Source organism: Lagenorhynchus albirostris, chromosome 10 (genome assembly GCF_949774975.1).
Source record: "Lagenorhynchus albirostris chromosome 10, mLagAlb1.1, whole genome shotgun sequence".
Taxonomy (NCBI): Eukaryota; Metazoa; Chordata; class Mammalia; order Artiodactyla; family Delphinidae; genus Lagenorhynchus; species Lagenorhynchus albirostris.
The window spans coordinates 12,026,833-12,047,211 of record NC_083104.1 but is presented as its reverse complement, the minus strand read 5'-3'; the positions used below and the strand labels follow the sequence as shown (position 1 = coordinate 12,047,211).

At 39.5% G+C, this 20,379-nt stretch overlaps 1 protein-coding gene across 7 annotated transcripts in view; it reads right to left on the bottom strand.

Moving 5' to 3' along the window:
* The window catches only part of SUMF1 (sulfatase modifying factor 1), a 111,620-nt gene that overhangs the window by 7,329 nt on the left and 83,912 nt on the right, over window positions 1-20,379 (bottom strand). For 6 of the 7 annotated variants that reach the window (XR_009542716.1, XM_060161327.1, XM_060161329.1 and 3 more), the window contains one exon: window positions 3,263-3,322. Coding sequence is in view for 5 of the 7 variants with exons in the window: in XM_060161327.1 (XP_060017310.1) it covers window positions 3,263-3,322 (60 nt within the window). In the remaining 2 variants the exon portion in view is untranslated. Of the gene's footprint in view, window positions 1-3,262; window positions 3,323-8,761; window positions 8,929-20,379 lie in introns of all 7 variants that reach the window. The other variant, XR_009542717.1, reaches the window with a different exon arrangement.

Here is a 20,379-nt window from a genome sequence, read left to right as displayed (position 1 = left end):
GCCACAAAATTTTTAAATAAAGAGTTATAGCTAATAAGCCAAAGGAGAGACAATGAAGTGATAAAACACTTAATCCAAAAAAAGAAAAAAAAAAAGCAAAAGGAAAAGAACAGATGAGACAAAGAGAAAAACAAATATCAAGACAACAAATTTAAATCCAGCCATATCAACAATCACATTAAATGTAAATGGTCTAAACAGCAAGTGAAAAGGCAAAGTTTATGTCAATAAATTCATTAACTCAGCTGAAATGGACAAATTCCTTGAAAGACACAAACTCCCAGAGCTTAATCAAGAACAAACAGATAATCTGCACAACCCTTGTAGCTATTAACTAAATTAAATGTATGGTTACAATTCTAGGCCCAAATGGTTTTCCTGGGGAAATTCTATCAGACATTTAAGGAAGAAAAATGCTAACTCTACATGAACTCTTCCCCAAAAAATTCAAGATGAGGGAATATTTCCCAAATCAATCTATGAAGCCAGCAATACACTGATATTAATATCAGACAGAAAAAAAAACAAAAACAAAAAAACAAGAGACCAATACCAATCACGAGCATATTTTAGCAAACTGCATCCAAAACATATACAAAGGATAATACATCATAACTAAGTGGATGTATTCCAGGAACCCAAGGATGGTTTAACATTTGAAAACAGAAAATCAATGACTATAATTCACCATATTAACAGGCTGAAAAAGAAAAACCACATAAACATCTCAATAGCTTTAGAAAAAGCATCTGGCAAAATCCACATCCATTTCTGATTAAAAAATTCTCAGAAATCTAGGACTAGAAGGAGACTTGCTCAAGCTGATAAAGGGCATCTTTGAAAACACTATAGCTTATATCATAGTTAATTTTGAAAAGTCAAATGTTTTTCCCCTAAGATCAAAAATTAGGTAAGACTGTCTGTTCTTACCACTCCTATTCAACAATATACTGGAGGTTCTAGCCAACACAATACAGTAAGAAAAAGCAATAAAAGATATCCAGATTAAAAAGGAAGAGGTAAAATTGTCTATACTCACAGATGGTATAACCACTTACGTAGAAAATACAACACAATCTACAAAAACAACAGGGAGATCAACTCGATGCTTTCTGATGACCTAGAGAGATGGGATACGGAGGATGGGAGGGAGGCTCAAGAGGGAGGAGATATGGGGATATATGTATACTTAGAGCTGATTCACTTTGTTGTACAACAGAAACTAACACAACATTGTAAAGCAATTATACTCCAGTAAAGATATATATATATATATATATATATATATATATATATATATAAAAGAATCTACAAAAACATCACTTATACAGATGAGTTTAACAAGGTTACAGGACACAACATAAATATACAAAAACCAATTGTACCATAAAAATGTATTTATTAAAAATATAGGGCTTCCCTGGTGGCACAGTGGTTGAGAGTCCACCTGCTGATGCAGGGGACACGGGTTTGTGCCCCGGTCTGGGAAGATCCCACATGCCGCCGAGCGGCTGGGCCCGTGAGCCAGGGCCGCTAAGCCTGCACGTCTGGAGCCTGTGCTCTGCAACGGGAGAGGCCACAACAGTGAGAGGCCCACATACGCCAAAAAAAAAAAAAAAAATATATATATATATATATATATATATAAAAAACATGTTAAAAGATATTGTAAAAGAATAAATTAAGAAGCTTATAAAAATTTTAAACATTTAAAATAAGCAAGAAAAATGAAATGTTAAAGTAGACACATTCATATGCATGGCACTGGAATATTTTGGTGTTCATGCTTAAAATGTTTTTTACAGGATTCATTTTCTCCACTTATTTGTGCAAAAGAAATCGTATGGTCTTTAATTCTTACAGAGTAAATGGACTCCCAATTATGAAAAGTGCCATATGTCAGACACATAACTGGTGGTAATTAGGGTTTTGAGATGCTCTTGTGCAAAAAGAGATTCACCTGTTTTTCATGAAAGTCTGGTTTCCCAGCAAGAGGATTCAGATACACCTGCAGCAACAGCTTGAATCAAAGGAAAAAAATCTGGGACTACAGACAGATGGGTATATGAACACTTAAAAGTACTGGGACAACCTAGGGCAATGCTTTTAATTTAAAGTTAGAATTTTAAAGATAAATTTGTCCACATCTTGTTATAAAGGTAAGTGTAAAGCATAAAGTGAACTCAACTCTATGAACTGCCACCTAAATAACTACACTAAAAATTCTAAGAAATGCAGAAGACACACACCCCTACAAACTCACAGATATACATAATTTAAATAGGTTCTCTTTAGGCCAGTGGCTCCCAAACTTTGATGTATGTTATGATCACCTTGAGAGCTTTAAAATCCTGATGCCCAGGTCACAATCCAGAAATATCAAGTCAGAATGACGTGAGTGAGGAAATAGGCATCAATATCTTTTATAGATCCCAGATGATTCTAATGTACAATAAAGTTTGAGAACCATTATTTTAAGGCAAAGTTTGACAATGCCTCCATTATCAAATTAATAACTTAATTTGGAGCCATTACAGTTTTAAGTCTCTAACTGCCTAGACTGACTGAATTACCATGGGAAGCTTCTTGTAATAACAATCTGCAAAATGCCATGTTTACATAGAGATAGAAGTTGAAGTCCTAGATATACTAAAAATATATGATTTAAAGAAAAAAAGGGAGAGAACTGGTATTCGATTTCTGAACTCCTTAAAAAGGTTACTCATGAAACACTGAGTTACTTCTACTAGCCAAGAACAACCAACTCTGACACTGAAATTATAGCCCAAAGAGAAGAATCATTCTCTGAGAGAGATGTTTATTCCACAAAGCACACACTATATACCTAGAACACTTGGGATGTTTCCATTCCAGTATACCAGAAACTACCCTCCATTTATAACTCAACTTAATCTCAACAGACAAGCCAGAAATTTACAGGAGTCTCAAATAAATTAAGGGTGTGCTTCCAGACTTACATGCTGGAAACCTGATATACAGCTCACCCTGATTCATGGGACAACAAAGGTGTCTCAAAGGGTTAAGATACAACAGATGGAATATGGTTGACAACAGATCATTTACAACCTCTGCTTCTTGAACCACTTTTCCCCATGCCTGTGCACAAACTTTTTTTTTCTGGCGTTGATGGAGATAGGTATGTATTAACAGAAGTGGATGAGACATCTTGGGGCTAATGTTTACAATGGATCCATAAACCTGCTGTTAGAACACCAAAACAGAGTTTAGTGACTTGACTTACCTTATGGCACATGTAGGATCCACCTTTCTTCACCCGGTCTTTGCCAGAAGGGGGGCCTTTCTGTGGATGAAGAGAAGAGAACTCGTTAGTCCATAAAGCACAGCTGTCCCTCCCACAGTCAGAGGGTCTATTTTAATCCAACCAGCTCTCACATGGTTGCCTAAAGTCTCCACATGCATTTCTGCCCCTGGGTCTTGCACCTGCACCCGTGCACCCTCTCGAATGCCCATCTTTCCAAATCCTACATCTTCTGAGGTCCAGCTCAAGTTCCGACTATTTGGTGAACTCTTTGGGACTGCCTTAAGCAATCCAAACCCCTACAGTGTTTCCTACCTAGATGACTAATAAGCTGCTTTGCAGCACCTCTTACATCACCTTCTCACACTGATGGGCAAATTTATCCTGCATTATAACCGGCCAGCTCAACTAGACTGGCAAGCCTCTTTGAATTATGTTTTTAAAATCCTACTGTGCAACACCTAATAAACCCTTTGCTGACTGAATAAACGGATATGCTTTTTACCTTTAAAAAAATTTTAGGTCAGGTTTACTGAGGTATACTTTATATACAGTAAACTTTTATACTTTTAAAACTTTTAAATGCACACTTCTGATGAGTTTTGACAAGTGTATAACCACCACCACAATCAAGATATAGAACATAGTTTATCTTTTTCAAAAAGATTTATACAGTATTTATTATGAACCAAGTAGGGTTCTAAGTATTCTGCAAATATTAACTCATGTAATTTCTGTAACAACTTCTGAGATTAAGCAAATGCGAGAACGAGATTCACACCGAGGCAGCCTGGCTCAAGAGTTTAGAGACCAAGAGTATAGGAAATTGGGCAAGACCTAAAAGAAAGCAAGAAGGAACAGTGGCGGGACTTTCCTGGTGGCTCAGTCATTAAGAATCCGCCTGCCAATGCAGGGGACACGGGTTCGAGCCCTGGTCCAGGAAGATCACACATGCCGCGGAGCAACTAAGCCTGTGCGCCACAGCTATTGAGCTTGCACTCTAGAGCCCTTGAGCCACAACTACTGAGCCCATGCGCCGCGATTACTGAAGCCCATGCGCTTTAGGGCCCATGTGCCACAGCTACTGAGCCCGCGTGCTACAACTACTGAAACCTGTGCGCCGAGAGTGGCTACCACTGCAATGAGAACTGGAGGCAGAAAAAGCCAGCCAAGAGGTAAGACTATTACTTCTAGAGAGGGCTCTGGATAAATGTGCAATGCAAATGAACACCGTAAAGCTGCCAGGACAAAAGCCTCATCATCAGGTAAGCCATGCAAAGAGTATTTGAGAGTTACCAGTAAACTCCTACAAACCAGAGCCACATCTGGGAAGCCTGAGGGGGATAAGAATTTTTTGCTTTTCCTTTGTTATGCAAGAAGTCAACTAATCATACAGCTGCCTGTTCTTTGCTTACTGAAAATAAGAGAAGGTTGAACAGAGCCTCCTATCTTAGTTTTCCTTTTGCTTGTCAAAGGCCCAGATGTCAGTGGCAGAAGTTAAAAGAACCATGTTTTCTCCAAGCATGGCTAACACACTGACTCGCAAATGTCAACTTGTGGGCACAAGTTCATGTTTTCTTCTAAGCCAGGTACTTAAAAGCTGTCAAAGACCAAGCCACTGGTTATTTTTCATTCCATTGCAAGGCCACAGTATTTCCATGGCCTTCAATGTTTTATGCTACATTAACAAACTTTTATTGATTAGAAATGGGCAAGCTATAATTGAGAGGAGCTACATGTGAAAATAATGACTTCACAAAACAGTATCCTTCCCAGGAGTAACTGGAATCTGACAGCCATTACAACAGAATCTGCTAGGTGAGTTTATCATTCTATAAAAGCAGCATAATCACCAGGAATTCACTGAAGCAGAAATGAAAGCATTTAAAGCTGTGTAGTTATCCCATAGAACGGCTGCTCTCTCCTACATTAAATTTCTTGCTTGGGGATTCTTGCGTTACACTGCTTCAGGGGGGGTCTCTGCATGCTGGGTTACAATGGAAAAAATGACAGTTTAAATGCTGATTACAGTATCTGCTATCATGCAAGATTAAATTCTTTTGTCAAGTTAGATCCAAGAACAAGAAAAAGGAGCTGATTTGCCAGCAGGAAGGAGAACAGAACAGTTCCCTTTCACCACCATCTCCAATGAAGGAAGTCTACAACCAATAAAAGTGACACTCATCAAAGTGACCCAAGCACTCATGAGAGTCATCCCCGGCTGATATGACCACAGCAGTTAACACAGTCCTCTAGGTGGCTGCTCATCTGGTCCTTATAAATAAAACTATTCTTGCCAGAAGACAACATGATGTAGGATCAGCTACATCCGTTTGAAATGCTTACCACTTTGCAAAAAAAAAACCAGAAAAATTACTCGGAGTGTGTAGTGGGTTGAATAGTGTCCCCCCAAATTCATGTTCACTCAGAGCCTCAGAATGTGACCTTATTTGGAAATAGGAACTTTGCGATTTGTAATTTTCTGTATTAGTTAAGATGAGGTCATACTGGATTAGGGTGAGCCCTAAATCCAATGACTGGTGTCCTTATAACAGGAGGAGAGGACACAGAGAAGGCCATGGAAAGATGGACGCAGAGACTGGAGTGATGCAGCTACAAGTCAAAGAATGCCAAGGATTCCGGGGAACTGCCAGAAGCTAGGACGAGACAAGGAAGGATTCGAGAAACTCTGAAGTGAGTATGGCCCAGCCAGGACTTTGGTCTCAGACTTCTAGCCTCCAGAACTAAAAGAATAAATTTCTGTTGTTTCAAGCCACCAAGTTTGTGGTCATTTGTTATGGAAGCCCTAGGAAACTAACATAAGGGGGAAATGTCTCCATTTCTTTTCATTAAGGAAAGGATCGATAAGTCAAAATTAACGTTGTCTCTCATGATCAAGTTTGTTACTGCAGGTTAAAACAACTTGAGAGGGCTTCCCTGGTGGCACAGTGGTTGAGAGTCCACCTGCCGATGCAGGGGACACGGGTTCGTGCCCCGGTCCGGGAAGATCCCACGTGCTGCGGAGCGGCTGGGCCCGTGAGCCATGGCCGCTGAGCCTGCACATCCAGAGCCTGTGCTCCGCAACAGGAGAGGCCACGACAGTGAGAGAGGCCTGCGTACTGCAGAAAAAATTAAAAAAAAATAAAACAACTTGAGAAGCTACCGACGGTAGTGTCAATACCTCACCTCTCTGCCTGTATACTCGGCAAGAAGAGAGGCTGCCGTGCCACACAACCTGCACCACCAGTACTCAAGAATCTAAGTAAAAATACACACTGAACACAGAGACCCTGATCAGAAACAGACAAGAACCCATGTGAATGTTGTCTCCAAAGGGACTACTACCCATAACTGCTCTACTCCCAGACAGCAAAATACGAACAGGTCTCTAATGCTTGGATGATTGCAAGGACAGCAAGAAAAAAAATTTAAAAAGCAGGTTTCTAAATGTTAGCCCCAATAATCTCAAAGGGCTAAGCAAGGTGCATCTCAAGTTCTCAGGACAAGAGCTGAAGGACGAGTGCTAGTGCAGGGGAATAGTGCCTCATCTAAAACACCTCGGAAGGCACAGAAGTCCTTAGTGATGAAACAAATCCACAGTAGATGCCACAGAACCACTCCTCAGCAAGACTGGCTTGTTGAATGAGGAGTAAGCCTGCAGGAAGAGGGCTGACCAATGTGCTGGGGCTGGCCAGGTCGTTCTTCACAGGAGCATAAACAACGACATTTTATGTAGTCAAGAGATATGCTTCCCTTTCCCTCTGTGTCATATGTAATACAACAACAAGGACAGCAAAAGAGGGAACAGAGTGTCTGACAAATTTTCATCAGTCAGCAAAGGGACAAAAAGCACTTCTTTTAAACGATGTGTGATGAAATCCACAGTGAGGAATACTAAGCAGCTGTTAATAAGAATGAGGCACTTCTGTATGAGTATATCGTACTGTCACGTTCACTTAGAAAATGACATGGAATCAAGCATTTATTCTGATTTTCTTATACCTTGTGCCCCAATGGGGAGTTGATTACCTGGAGTGAGCATCTGGCCCTGGGGCACAGGAGGGTGCCTCACCCCACACGGGTCAGGCATGCACTCGTCCCTATGTGCTCATTTTCATTCACTTCAGCGTATGGTTTGACCCATGGATTATTTAGAAGTGTGTTTATTGTCCAAGTGTTGGACATTTTCCTATTTTATTTCTGTTACTGATTTCTAGTTTGATTCCACTGCAGTTGGAGAACACACCCTGTGTGACTTCAATTTTTCAAAATTTGTTGAGGTTTATTTGATGGTGCAGGATATGGTCTATCTTGGTATATGTTCCATGAGTACTTGAAAAGAAGGGGTATTCTGCTGTTGTAGGGTAGATTGTTCTACAAATGTCAATTAGATCTCATTGGTTGATGATATTGTTGAGTTCTTCTATATCCTTGCTGATTTTCTATATAATTGTACCATCAATTGTTGAAAGGAGCATTATAGTCTCCACCTACAATTGCAGGTTAGTCTATTTCTCCTTTCAATTTTATTAGTTTTTGTTTCATATGTTTCAGCTCTTTTCATTGGGGCATACATATTTAGTATTACTATGTCCTCTTGGTAGATTAACCATTTTATCATTACACAATGTCCTTCTCTGACTCTGGTGATTTTCTTTGCTTTGAAGTCTACTTTATATGACATTAATACAGCCATTCCTGCTTTTTTCTGATTAATGTTTACCTAAAACATCTTTTCCCATCATTTTGTTTTCAACCTATTTATCATTATACTTGAAGTGAGTTTGTTGTAGACCATATACAGTTAGTTATGTTTCTTAATCCACTCTGCCAATGTCTTTTAATTGATGTATTTAGACCATTGAGCTTTTAATGAAATTATTGATATCTAAGCACTTAAGACTGTCATTTTATGTTTTGGTTTTTGTCTGTTCTCTATTTTTTTTTTGTTTTCTTTTTTCTGCCTTCCTGGGGGTTACCTGAACATTTTTTAAAAGAAATTCATTTTTATTTACCTATAATGCTTTATCACAGTTTTATATATATAAAAATACATACACAATATATTTATAAATATATAACAAATATATATTATATATTAATATATAAATATTAAATATATAAAACACATTTTATATTTTTATTAAAATATGTGGATATATTTTATATACAGTTATATATATAATATTATGTTTATATATATTTAAAATATTTTATATATATTTAAAATATTTTATATATATTTACATTTATATATATACATATAACTGTGATAAGATATGTCTACTGGTATTATTTTACCAATTCCAGTGAAGTATAGAAAATTTACCTCCCTTCACAACCCTCTAGCATCCCCTGTTTATAATTGCATTAAAAAACTTCCTCTAAATACATTTAGAAACACATCAACGTTATAATTTCTGCTTCAACCATCAAACAAAACCTAAAAATCTCGAGAGAAGGACAGCCTACTGTATGCACCCGTATTTCTCCTTACTATGTTCCTTCTTCCATCCTGATGTTCAAAGGTTCTTTCTTTAATCATTTCCTTTCTGTTTAGTGAACTTCCTTTAGACATTCATTTAGGATAGGTCTGCTGGTGACAAATTCTCCAGTTTTCTTTCATTTGAAAACGTCTTGATTTCCTCCTATTCGTAAAAGACATTTCACTAGATAAAGCATTCTGGGTTGGCAGTTCTTTCAACACTTAAAAAATATCATGCCCATAGGGAATACAGGGGAAAAGTATCATGCCATTTCTTCTGCCCTTTATTAGGGTCTCTGATGAGAAATCCACTGTCATCCACACTGGCCTTTCCCCTACAGATAAGGTATCAGTTTTCTCTGGCTGCTTTCAAGATTTCTCTCTGTCTCCTGTTTTCAGACGTTTAATTATGATATGTCTTGGTATGGGTTTCTTTGGGATGATCCTATTTAAGGTTCACTTAGCCTCTTGACTACAGGTTTAATCTCCTCCCAAATTTGGGAAGTTGTCAGCCATTATTTCTTTGAGTACTCTTTCAGCCCCATGCTCTTGGCCCTCTCCGCTGAGACTCCCACGACACAAATGACCACCTAGAGGGGTAGGATAGGGAGGGTGGGAGGGAGATGCAAGAGGGAGGAGATTTGGGGATATATGTATATGTATAGCTGATTCACTTTGTTATAAAGCAGAAACTAACATACCACTGTAAAGCAATTATACTCCAATAAAGATGTTAAAAAAATTTTAAGTTTAAAAAATAAAATAAGAAAAAAAATGTTAGATGATCTTTTCACAGTCACAAAGGTCCCTGAGGCGTCATTCATTCATTCATTCATTTTCTATTTTCTCTCCATCATTCACATTGAATAATTTGTTTCTGTTTTCTTTCCCCCTCTGATTTTTTCCCCCTCTGTCCCTTGTATTATGCGGCTGAACCAATTCACAAAGCTTTATTTTGGTTATTCTATTTTTCAGTTCTAAAATTTGCCCTTAGTTCCCATTTATACTCTCTATTTCTTTTCTTAAGTTTTTTTTTTTTTTTTTTTTTTGCTCAGTACGCGGGCCTCTCACCGCTGTGGCCTCTCCCATTGCAGAGCACAGGCTCCGAACGCGCAGGCCCAGCGGCCATGGCTCACGGACCCAGCGGCTCCGCAGCACGTGGGATCCTCCCGGACCGGGGCACGAACCCATGTCCCCTGCATTGGCAGGCGGACTCTCAACCACTGCGCCACCAGGGAAGCCCTTTTCTGAAGTTTTTATTCTCTGTTTTCAATTGTTTCAAGAATGTTCATAATTGCTCACTTAAGTATTTTTATCATGGCTGCTTTAAAATCTTTAGCTAAATGGGTAATTCTAACATCTCTGTCATTAGTGTTAGTATCGATTGTCTTTTTTTCATCTCGTTTGGTGTCTCCCTGGTTCTTGATATGACAAGTCATTATTCACTTGAAACCTGGATAATGTTTATGTTACAAGACTCTGGCTCTTATTTAAATATTCTGTTCCCCTGGCTTTCTTTGACGCCACATTGGCAGGGGAAGGGAGGGAGCCACCTCGTTACTGCCAGGTGGAAGCAGAAGTCTGGGTTCCCCACTCAGCCTCCACTGACACCTCATGAGGGATGCTCGTTACTAGAGAAGGTGAGAGTTTCGGCTCCCCACATGGTAGCCACTTACACCATGGAGAGGGGTGGCCTCATTACTGCCAGGCAACTATGAAAAGGCCTGGCACCCCACCTGGCCTTCTCTGACACCACCCTGGCAGAGGTATTATGTCACCTCAATACAGCCTCACGAGGGTGCAAGTATAGGCTCCCCACCCTGGCCTTTGCAGGCGTGAGAAAACACAGTTTTTTTCTGTCATGCTTAGATGGAGTAGGGTGGTTTACTGACTAGAAGTTTTCAGTATTGCTAGACTGTCCATTTCCTATCTCCCCTTTGGCTAGAGAGAGCAGGCTTTTCTTGGGACTTTTTTGGTTTACATTCCCTGGCATTTGCTGGCTTTTTCAGCTCCAAGTCTGGGATATATGAGGCCAAAAGAAAATCCATGGAACTCACCACCATGTCATTCCTGGGGTCGCAAGGTCTGCAGCTACTCTGCCTTCTTTTCGCTCTTCAGAGACTTATGTTCCTTTTCTAGGTAGCATCCGGAGTTTTAATTGTATTTAGCGAGAAGAAGAGGGAAATGTATGTCTACTCCATTTTCCCAGAATCAAGTCAGACTTCCTTCACATTCATTTTTAAACGACAGTTTTGCTACATATAGAAGTCTTAGCTGATAGTTGTTTTTTTCCAGCCCTTTGACTGTATCATTCCACCATTTTCTGACTTCCACTGTTTCTGATGAGAAAGCAGTCATTAATCACATCATTGTTGTCCTGTATGTGATAAAGTGCTTTTCTCTTGCTGTTTTCAAGATTTTCTCTTTGTCTTTCAGCACTGGGACTATGACATGTCTAGGTATATTTCTCATTTGTGTTTATCCTAGTTGAAGTTCACTGAATTTCTTGGAACTGTAGATAATTTTCATCAAGTTTGGTAAGTATTTAGATCATTTCTGCAAAAATGTTTTGTCCCTTTCTCTCTCCCCTCTCCATCTGGGACTCCTATTACACATGTGTTGAAATTATGTTGAAATGTTTGATACTGTCACACAGGCCTCTGTTGATCTGTCTCCAATTCTTTTTCCTCTCTGTGCTTTGGTTTGGAAATTTTCTCTTGATTTACCTTCAAGTTCACTAATTCTGCCATCCTACCATTTCTAATCTGCTATCAGGTTCATCTAGGGAACTCTTCATTTCGGTTATTATAATTTCAATTCTAGAAATTTCACTTGGTTCTTCTTTTATCATTTCCATTTGTCTGTTGTGTTTGTCTGTGATTTGTTGATTCACATTGTATTTTTTATCAATTCTCTGAATATATTTTCCCTTAAACCTTTAAACATAATAGCTGCTTTTAAGTCTCTGCTAAATCCAGTATCTGTGATTACTCGGTTTCTATTTAACTAATCTTTTTCCTTGGTATTGGTCACAGTTTCCTGTTTGCATGTTTATTGCTTTTTAGGTGAAAAGAAGACATTTAGGTTATTTATACACACACACACACATACACATATAAAATCCCCTCACTGGAATGATGTGGGGATTAAAAGAGAGAATGCATAGAAAGCACTGAGCAAATAATAAACAATAAATGTGCAGTCATTATTGTTTACTATTACACATTATTAGTTCATGACTAACTCAGACTTCCCGAAGGTGCCCATAAACCAGGTGGCGTGTAACCTCCAAAATTCCAAAACCACAGTGATAACTTGACCCATTTTTTCTAAGGCCAAAACCCCCCAAAGGAGTCTAAGTTCTAATAAAATAGCTGACCTGTTACTAACACTGCAGAAGGAAGACAGACTATTGTATGGTACAATGAAATTCACATAGCTGGTCGCAGCATGCAGAGGCTGTCACCACAGCATCCGAATTAGCAAAACGTTAACATTTTTAATGGTAAAACCCAAACAAAAACATTCTGGGGGCCAGATAAAGAGTGGAGAGAACTTCTCCTCAAGAAACTTTTAAAAGTCTGAAAATATTATTTGACTTTGCGCTTTCTCTTTCCCTTGCCTGGTACAACCGATACCACAAACACCTGAGGAGAAAACTGAGATTCACTATTTTCAATTTGACAACGGCAGCTAGCCTTTATTTTAATAACACTTGTGAGAAGACCCAGAAATCTCGTGAATACCTTAAAGTGTTTTAAATATTGTTTTCATCTGCATATTAGATACCGCTTAAGACCAACAAATGATAACAAGAGTAACTCTGAAGAAGCAACGGACACCCAGTAAAGGATCAAATTGGGGAAGGTCAGACCTATTTCTCACTGAGTCTTCCTCCATTTCACTACACCCTACCCGTTTGCTCAAGCCAGAAGCCTGAGGAGCAATTCTCAGCTCCTCCCTCTTCCCACCCCAACATCCAGCTGGTCTGATGAGCTCTACCTCCAAGGCAGATGGCTAATGGGTGGCAGCTACCATCTCCATAGTAACCACCCTGGCTCCAAACCACCACTTCTCCCCTGGACTACTACAATAGCCTCCTAAGACGTCCTGCAGCTTCCAAAATGGTACCTAGTAGGAGGAGCACAATAATATTTGTTGAATGAATAAAAGACTATGCCATTGTGAAAGAAGCTAGACCAAAAAAAAAAAGAAAAAAAGTACACACTGTATGAGTCCATTTATCTAAAACTCTAAAAACTACAAACTAATTTACTATGACACAAAGCAGATGAGTAGTTGCTTGCGTGTGAGAGGTAGAGAAGGCAAAATGGAGGGGTTACTAAGGGGCACAAGGAAACTCTGGGGTGTTGGACATGTTCACTATCTAGACTATGGTGGTTTCATGGATATGTGTGTGATTATATATTTATTTTTTGATCAGTATATATATTTATAATTACGTATATATACATATACAAACTGATCAAACTGTACATTTTAGAAATGTACAATTTATGCCAATTATATCACAATAAAACTATTTTTAATGAAAGTAAACCAATTTTTTAAATGATGGTATTTTAAATAAAATATGAGGAGTGGGATTGGCTTCAAATAATCCAGGAGAGAAGGGGAGCGGGGATGAGTGGACGGAAATATAAATGAAACAAGATTAGCCGTGAGTTGGCTAATCTTGTTCCAGAGCCCCCAAATGCTAGGAGTCAAAGGTTTCCTTAGAAGTTTACGTATAGGAGGTTTGGAGTTTAAAAGGACAGATTTCATTCTCCACTCTCGGACCCTGAGAAGCGTGCCTCTTCCCTTGAGAGCTAAGTCATCCTCGCCCTGATTGGCTAAAAGCTGGGCTCTCTGCACACTTGACTTCTAGTCAAGCCTTCAAGCTATCTTATCACCCGGGCTCCCACAGGCATGGTTCTGGCAGCCTGAAGTTTAGGATTAAACAAAAATGATCTTGCTGCCCATTTGAAGCACTTCATGCATGCTAAAACAGCGCCCTTGTTAACTCACCAGGTACTATAGCAACAGGCAGCTCAGAAACACACAGGAGCAGCCTTTTCAATCTCTTCCTTCAAGCCTCTGCTCATGTGTCTCCTAAAACGGATCTCTTTTCAATCACCTCAAACATTTTTAAAGAAAGGAACTCTGCCCACATTTGCTTAGAGCAGGCTAATACCTCTTCTCTCATTTGATCCTCACAATAACCTTGGGAAGCAGGAAGTGTCATGATCCCCATTTCAGGGATGAGGAATAGTGAAACTCAGAGACACAGGAAAAATGGAGAGCCCCAGGTCACCCAGCTAGCAAGTGACAAGGCCAGGAGTCAAGGTCCCTCCCACATCTGTGCCTGTCCAGCTCAAATCTCTTCCAGGCTAGCTGCATCTCTGACCAACTCACTTTGTTTACCTGATGTCGAACATAACAAGGGATTTTAAGAGTGGGTAGCTGAAACCGGTATTTCAAATAAAGCTTTTTCAATTATGTGTAACTTTATTCATCCCCCAGCATAAGGTCCAACAGAAGGGACTGCAATTAGCTTTAGACCTTGCATGAGGAGAGAAAAAGGAGGGTGACACCCAGAGAAAGGTCAAAGAAAGGAAACTAGAGATCAGATTGGAAAGAAAAGCACATTAAACACACAGTCCAAGTTAACAACCCCTGCAGTATTTTCTCTGTAAAATCAGCATGTGCTGTATGGTGATTACCCTGTTAGAGAAATGAATGAAAACAGTCATTTCCTCCATGCTACTTGTTTCACCCAATCTAGGGTAAAAAGGAAGAGAATTCGCAAAGCTGTATTAACTCGCTCTCAGTGTCCATGGTCCTCCATGTTCCAAAAAAAGATGTCACTTTCACAGCCCAAGGACTACAGTAACAATTCTTGCTTTGGGGGATAATACATAAAACTGGATATTTAAAAACACTGATGCCAGTTGTAGCAGCTAATAATAGCAGCTAATATTTACTGAGCACATATTAGAGTCAGGTACTGTTTTAATGTTTCTCATCTTTAAAAAGATATTTTGATGTAGGTTCTATTATTGGTAGGGCAGTTATATAATTTATTGTCCAAATAAGGATACTTTGGGGAGTGAACACGGCTGCTATTAACAACTGTGCCAGGCATGAGCACAGGCTAGGAATGTTTGGACACCCCATCATTAGCCCCATTAGTGATACCAAGAAGAAGCAGGCAATGAGGAAAAAGAACGACAGTGAAGTGGAAGATGTGGGACCCACAAGTCATGACAGAAAGAAGACCAAGTGAGAAACCTCAGAGCCTTTGGATACAGGCCTGTCTTTAGCCGAGGATGAAGAGCTGGTGTTACATCTGCTCAAAAGTCAAAGCTAAATAGTACTTGCTCTTGTCTTCTCCTTGAAACCTCTAGTCATGATTATGTGGGCAAGAAGTTGAAAAAACAGTTGGTTTGGGGGCACTTAGGTAACATGAGTCCCATGCCCAAGGGACCCATTCTTCAGACAGGAGCTACCATACCTCTAGGCCCCTTTCACAGGCCATGCTTGCACCATCCCAGAGCAAACTCACAGTGATGGTGGATTATAAAATTTCCTGATCCCACTTTCAGAAGGTTAGAAAGAAGAGTAAGTACAAATGGAGAAATAAAGAACAGAAAGGTTAAACTGCCTGTCCAACGACACACAGCTAGTAGGTGGAGGAGCCAGGAGTCAAGCCCAGGCCGTATGGTTCCAGGCTCACACTCAGCCAGCTCGGCCATGTGCCCCTTATGAGCTGAAGTGGTATCATATTCTTTAAATAAATTATTCCACTGTTCCAGTTTGAAGAGCACAAAGCTGTCCGTATTTCACAAGCTCACTGCAAGAAAATGGCTAAAACCCGTGGGAAACTGTGAGTCGAGAGTTCACATTGTTAAAAAATAAAAGACATTCATTAGCTGTGGGATAGAGCTGAAAAAACTCCCCTTGTTAGATGTGCCTCTCCTAAAGTACTTCTCTTGGCATATGACATCTGCTTCTTTCACTTAGGAATAAATACACATTTAAAGTAGCCACATTTACCATTTAAACAGACATCCATACTTAGATTGATACTGCAGATGCCTTCAGTGGTTTCACTGGCTCAAACCCCCCTGGGTTTGGGGGTCTCAACCTCATACCATGGAAGCAACTGTTCCATTTCATAGACCTACTTTGTCAAGTCTCATCTTCCCTTGTGTATAACTGGAATGGTTTTCAAAAACCTCCAAGGAAAAAATCACACCCCAGAAATAAAGGGATAAGGAGGAAATCCAACATCTTCCTTTCATTACAAAATAAACTACAGGTGCCATGAGACCTCAATGAGCCACAATGTCAGGTCGGTAGAAAGTGTCTTTAGGTACACACAAGACTGCGTGTGGACATGCTTCCTAAGGCAACATGATGTTGGTCTGTGTCCCATTATCCTTTTCCTTGGGTCCCTCGTGACATCACTGTCCTTTGCACTAACAGTTCTTTCTGCCTCTTCCCTCAGACTTCACACTCCATTTAGTGTCTCTGTCAAATGACAAGCTTCCAGACAGGCTGAAAGATCATACCCTCCTCCACCTACCATCACTCTCTCTCTTCATACCCTATATATATCCCCCTTCTTCCTCACTGTGGTATCAAAACAAAAATATCTGGTCTTTGTCCCCAGTTCCTGATACAGAGCTGAAACCCTTGGAAAAGATGTGTCTTTGTTTTGGCTATTCCTGAGTTGTATACGTTATAATTAACCAGCAATCATAAGTAAAGTGCTTTCCTGAGTTCTGTGAGTTGTTCTGGTAAATTATCAAACCTGAGGAAGGGGTCATGTGAACCCCCAAATTCACAGTCTGCCAGGCAGAAGTGTGGCTAGCCTGGGTACCCCATTTGCAGCTGGCATCTGAAGTGGACGAGTCTTGAAGGACTGAGCCCTTAATCTGCGGTGTCTGAGATAACTCTAAGAGTTAGTATCAGAACTGGATTGAGTTTCTGGACAGCCAACTGGTGCTGGAGAATTGGTGTGGAAAAATGACACGTATTTGCTGTCAGAAAAAAACACACACATTTGGTGTCAGAACAGTGCTAAAATAATTAAATACACCAGCGCTTACCACTTGGTGACAAATTACAAATTGCTTTCCTTCTCCTACTAGAAAGCAGACACCTTGACAGCATGGACTTTGCTCTGTTCACTGCTTTATCATTTGAGCCTTAAATAGTGGCTGGGATTGTAGATATCAACACTATTTGAACTAGTAGATCATCACCCTGCACTTAAGCTTTTATGTAATGACTCTTGGCCAAAGTAGAGATTCACCAAAAAAAAAGAGGCGAGAAGGTTAGAAAGAAGAGTAAGACGGCAGAGCCCCCTGTGATACAATGGGAAATATATATTTGGTCTTTGTACTGGTTCTCCAGAGTGATGAGTGGCTTCTGTGTGCTAATAAGATGACTGGTAGCTGGAGAGCCCTAGAGAGCTTCAGGATGAGAGCTGGTCAGTCAGAAAGACCCAGGCATTATTATCGAGTTGGAACTTTCAGCTCCACTCCCTGATCACTGGGGAGGGGGAAGGGCCGGTAATTGGAGCTAATCGCCAACGGCCAATGATTTAATCAATTATACCCATGTAATGAAACTTCCATAAAAAACCCAAACAATGAGGTTGGAGAGCTTCAGAGATGGTGAACACATCCACATGCCAGCAGGGTGGTACACCCCAACTTCACAGGCATAGAAGCTCCTGTGCATGGGACTCTTCTGGACCCCACCCTATGTACCTCTTCATCTGGTTGTTCATTTGTATCCTTTATAATAAACCCGTGATAGTAAGTTAAGTGATCTGTGAGCTGTTCTAGAAAATTATCAAACCTGAAAGAGGGGAGCTGTGGGAACTCCCGACTCAGGAGCCAGCTCAGGCAGAAGTGTGGGTACCAGAGCACCCAATACTTGGACTGGCATGTGAAGTGGCAGCAGACTTGTGGGACTGAGCCCTTAAACCTTGGAGTCTGTGCTGACTCCAGGTGGTTACTGTCAGACTAAATTGAATCAAAGGACACTCAGTTGGTGTCCAGAGAATTGGACTTGGCTGTTGGTATGGAAAAAAACCTATACATTTAGTGTCAGAAGTGTTGTGGCACTTTTCACAGAACTAGAATAAAATTTTTGTTTTTAATTTGTATGGAAACATAAAAACCCTAAACAGCCAAAACAATCTTGAGAAAGAATGGAGCTGGAGAAATCATGCTCCCTGACTTCAGACTATACTACAAAGCTACAGCAGTCAACACAGTATGGTACTGGCACACAAACAGACACACAGATCAATGGAACAGGATAGTGAGCCCAGAAATAAACCCAAACTTACATAGGCAATTAATCTGTGACAAAGGAGGCAAGAATATACAATGGAGAAAAGACAGGCTCTTCAATAAGTGATGCTGGGAAAACTGAACAGCTACACGTACAAGAAAGAGAATAGAACACTCTCTAACACCATACACAAAAATAAACTCAAAATGGATTAAAGACCTAAATGTAAGACTGGACACTATAAAACTCTTAGAGGAAAACACAGGAAGAACACTCTGACATAAATCGCAGCAAGATCTTTTTGGATTCATCTCCTACGGTAATGGGAATACAAACAAAAATAAACAAACGGGACCTAATTCAACTCAAAAGCTTTTGCACAGCAAAGAAAACCATAAACAAAATAAAAAGACACCCTATAGGAGAAAAATATCTGCAAATGATGCGACTGACAAGAGATTAACCTCCCAAATATACAAACAGCTCATACAGCTCAATATCAAAAAACAACCAACCCAATCAAAAAGTGGGCAGAAGATCTAAATAGACATTTCTCCAAAGAAGACATACAGATGGTCAAAAGGCACATGAAAAGATGTTCAACATCGCTAATCATTAGAGAAATGCAAATCAAAACTACAATGAGGTATCACCTCACATCGGTCAGAATGGCCATCATCAAAAAGCCTATAAATAATAAATGCTGGAGAGGGTGTGGAGAAAAAGGAACCCTCCTACACTGTTGGTGGAAATGTAAATTGGTACAGCCACTATGGAGAACAGTATAGAGGTTCCTTAAAAAACTCAAAACAGAGCTACCATATGATCCTGCAATCCCACTCCTGGGCATATATCCAGAGAAAACCATAATTCGAAAAGATTCATGCACCTTAATGTTCACTGCGGCACTATTTACAACAGACAAGACATGGAAGCAACCTAAATGTCCACTGACAGATGAATGGATAAAGAAGATGTGATACATATATACAATGGAATATTACTCAGCCATAAAAAAGAATAAATAATGCCATTTGCAGCAATGTGGATGGACCTAGAGATTATCCTACTAAGTGAAGTAAGTCAGACAGAGAAAGACAATCATCATATGATATCACTTAAGTGTGGAAACTAAAAAAAAAAAAAAAAAGGATACAGATGAACTTATATACAAAACAGAAATAGACCCACAGACACAGAAAACAAATTCATGGTTACCAAAGTGGAAAAGAGGAGGAGGGATAAATAAGGAGTTTGAGATCAACATATACATATTACTATATAGAAAATAGAAAATCAACAAGGACCTACTGTATAGCATAGGGAACTATACTCAATATTTCATAATGACCTGTAAAGGATAAGAATCTGAAAAAGAATATATATGTATAACTGAATCACTTTACTGTACACCTGAACCTAACACAATATTGTAAATCAACTATGCTCCAATTTAAAAAAATATAAAATAAAATAAATTTAAAAAAATAAGATCCTGCTTTCAATTCTTTTGGGCATATACCCAGAAGTGGCACTGCTGGATCAGAGTTCTATTTTTAACATTCTGAAGAACCACTATACTGTTTTTCCAAGAAGCTGCACCATTTTACTTTCCTACCAACAGTGCACAAGGGTTCCAATTTCTTCACATCCTTACCCACACTTGTTATTTTCTATTTTTTTAAATAGTAGGCATCCTAGTGGGTATGAGGTGGCCAAGGGCCTCAACTTCTACACCTTCTAGGTAGAAACTTCTAGGTAGGAAGGAAAGAGAGAAGAAAGAGCAGCAAAGTCCAGGAAAATGGTTAATACTCTGACTTATACAACGGTAGATACATATGGTTTCAGAGATATAGACCATAATAATTGAGCAAATAAGCAGTAGTCTTCAACACAAGGCCATGAAATATCTAAGTGCTAAAAACCAGTCCATCTAAACACAGAAGAAGCAACTATTAAGAGAAAATAAGTAGCACATTGGATTTCTGCAACGAAGAGCTAGCTTTCTTATCATCTGTTAATAGGTGTACACTGTTAAATGATATTTGTTGTCTAATAATGCAGATGGTTCTTTAATTTTTGAAAGCTTAATATGCTAATGTACTACACAAAAGAATATTCATGGTCTATCCAATCCTGGAGGGGTTGGTTCTAAAGTATAGAGAAATCAGTTTGTTTCATCCTAAACAAGGCAAGGTATATAGTAGCATCATCCTAAAGAAAGGTGACTTCTGGGTCAATGAAAACCAAGCCACCAAGATCACAGGGTACCAGCTACATCTTCTGAAAGGTCTACTCCAGG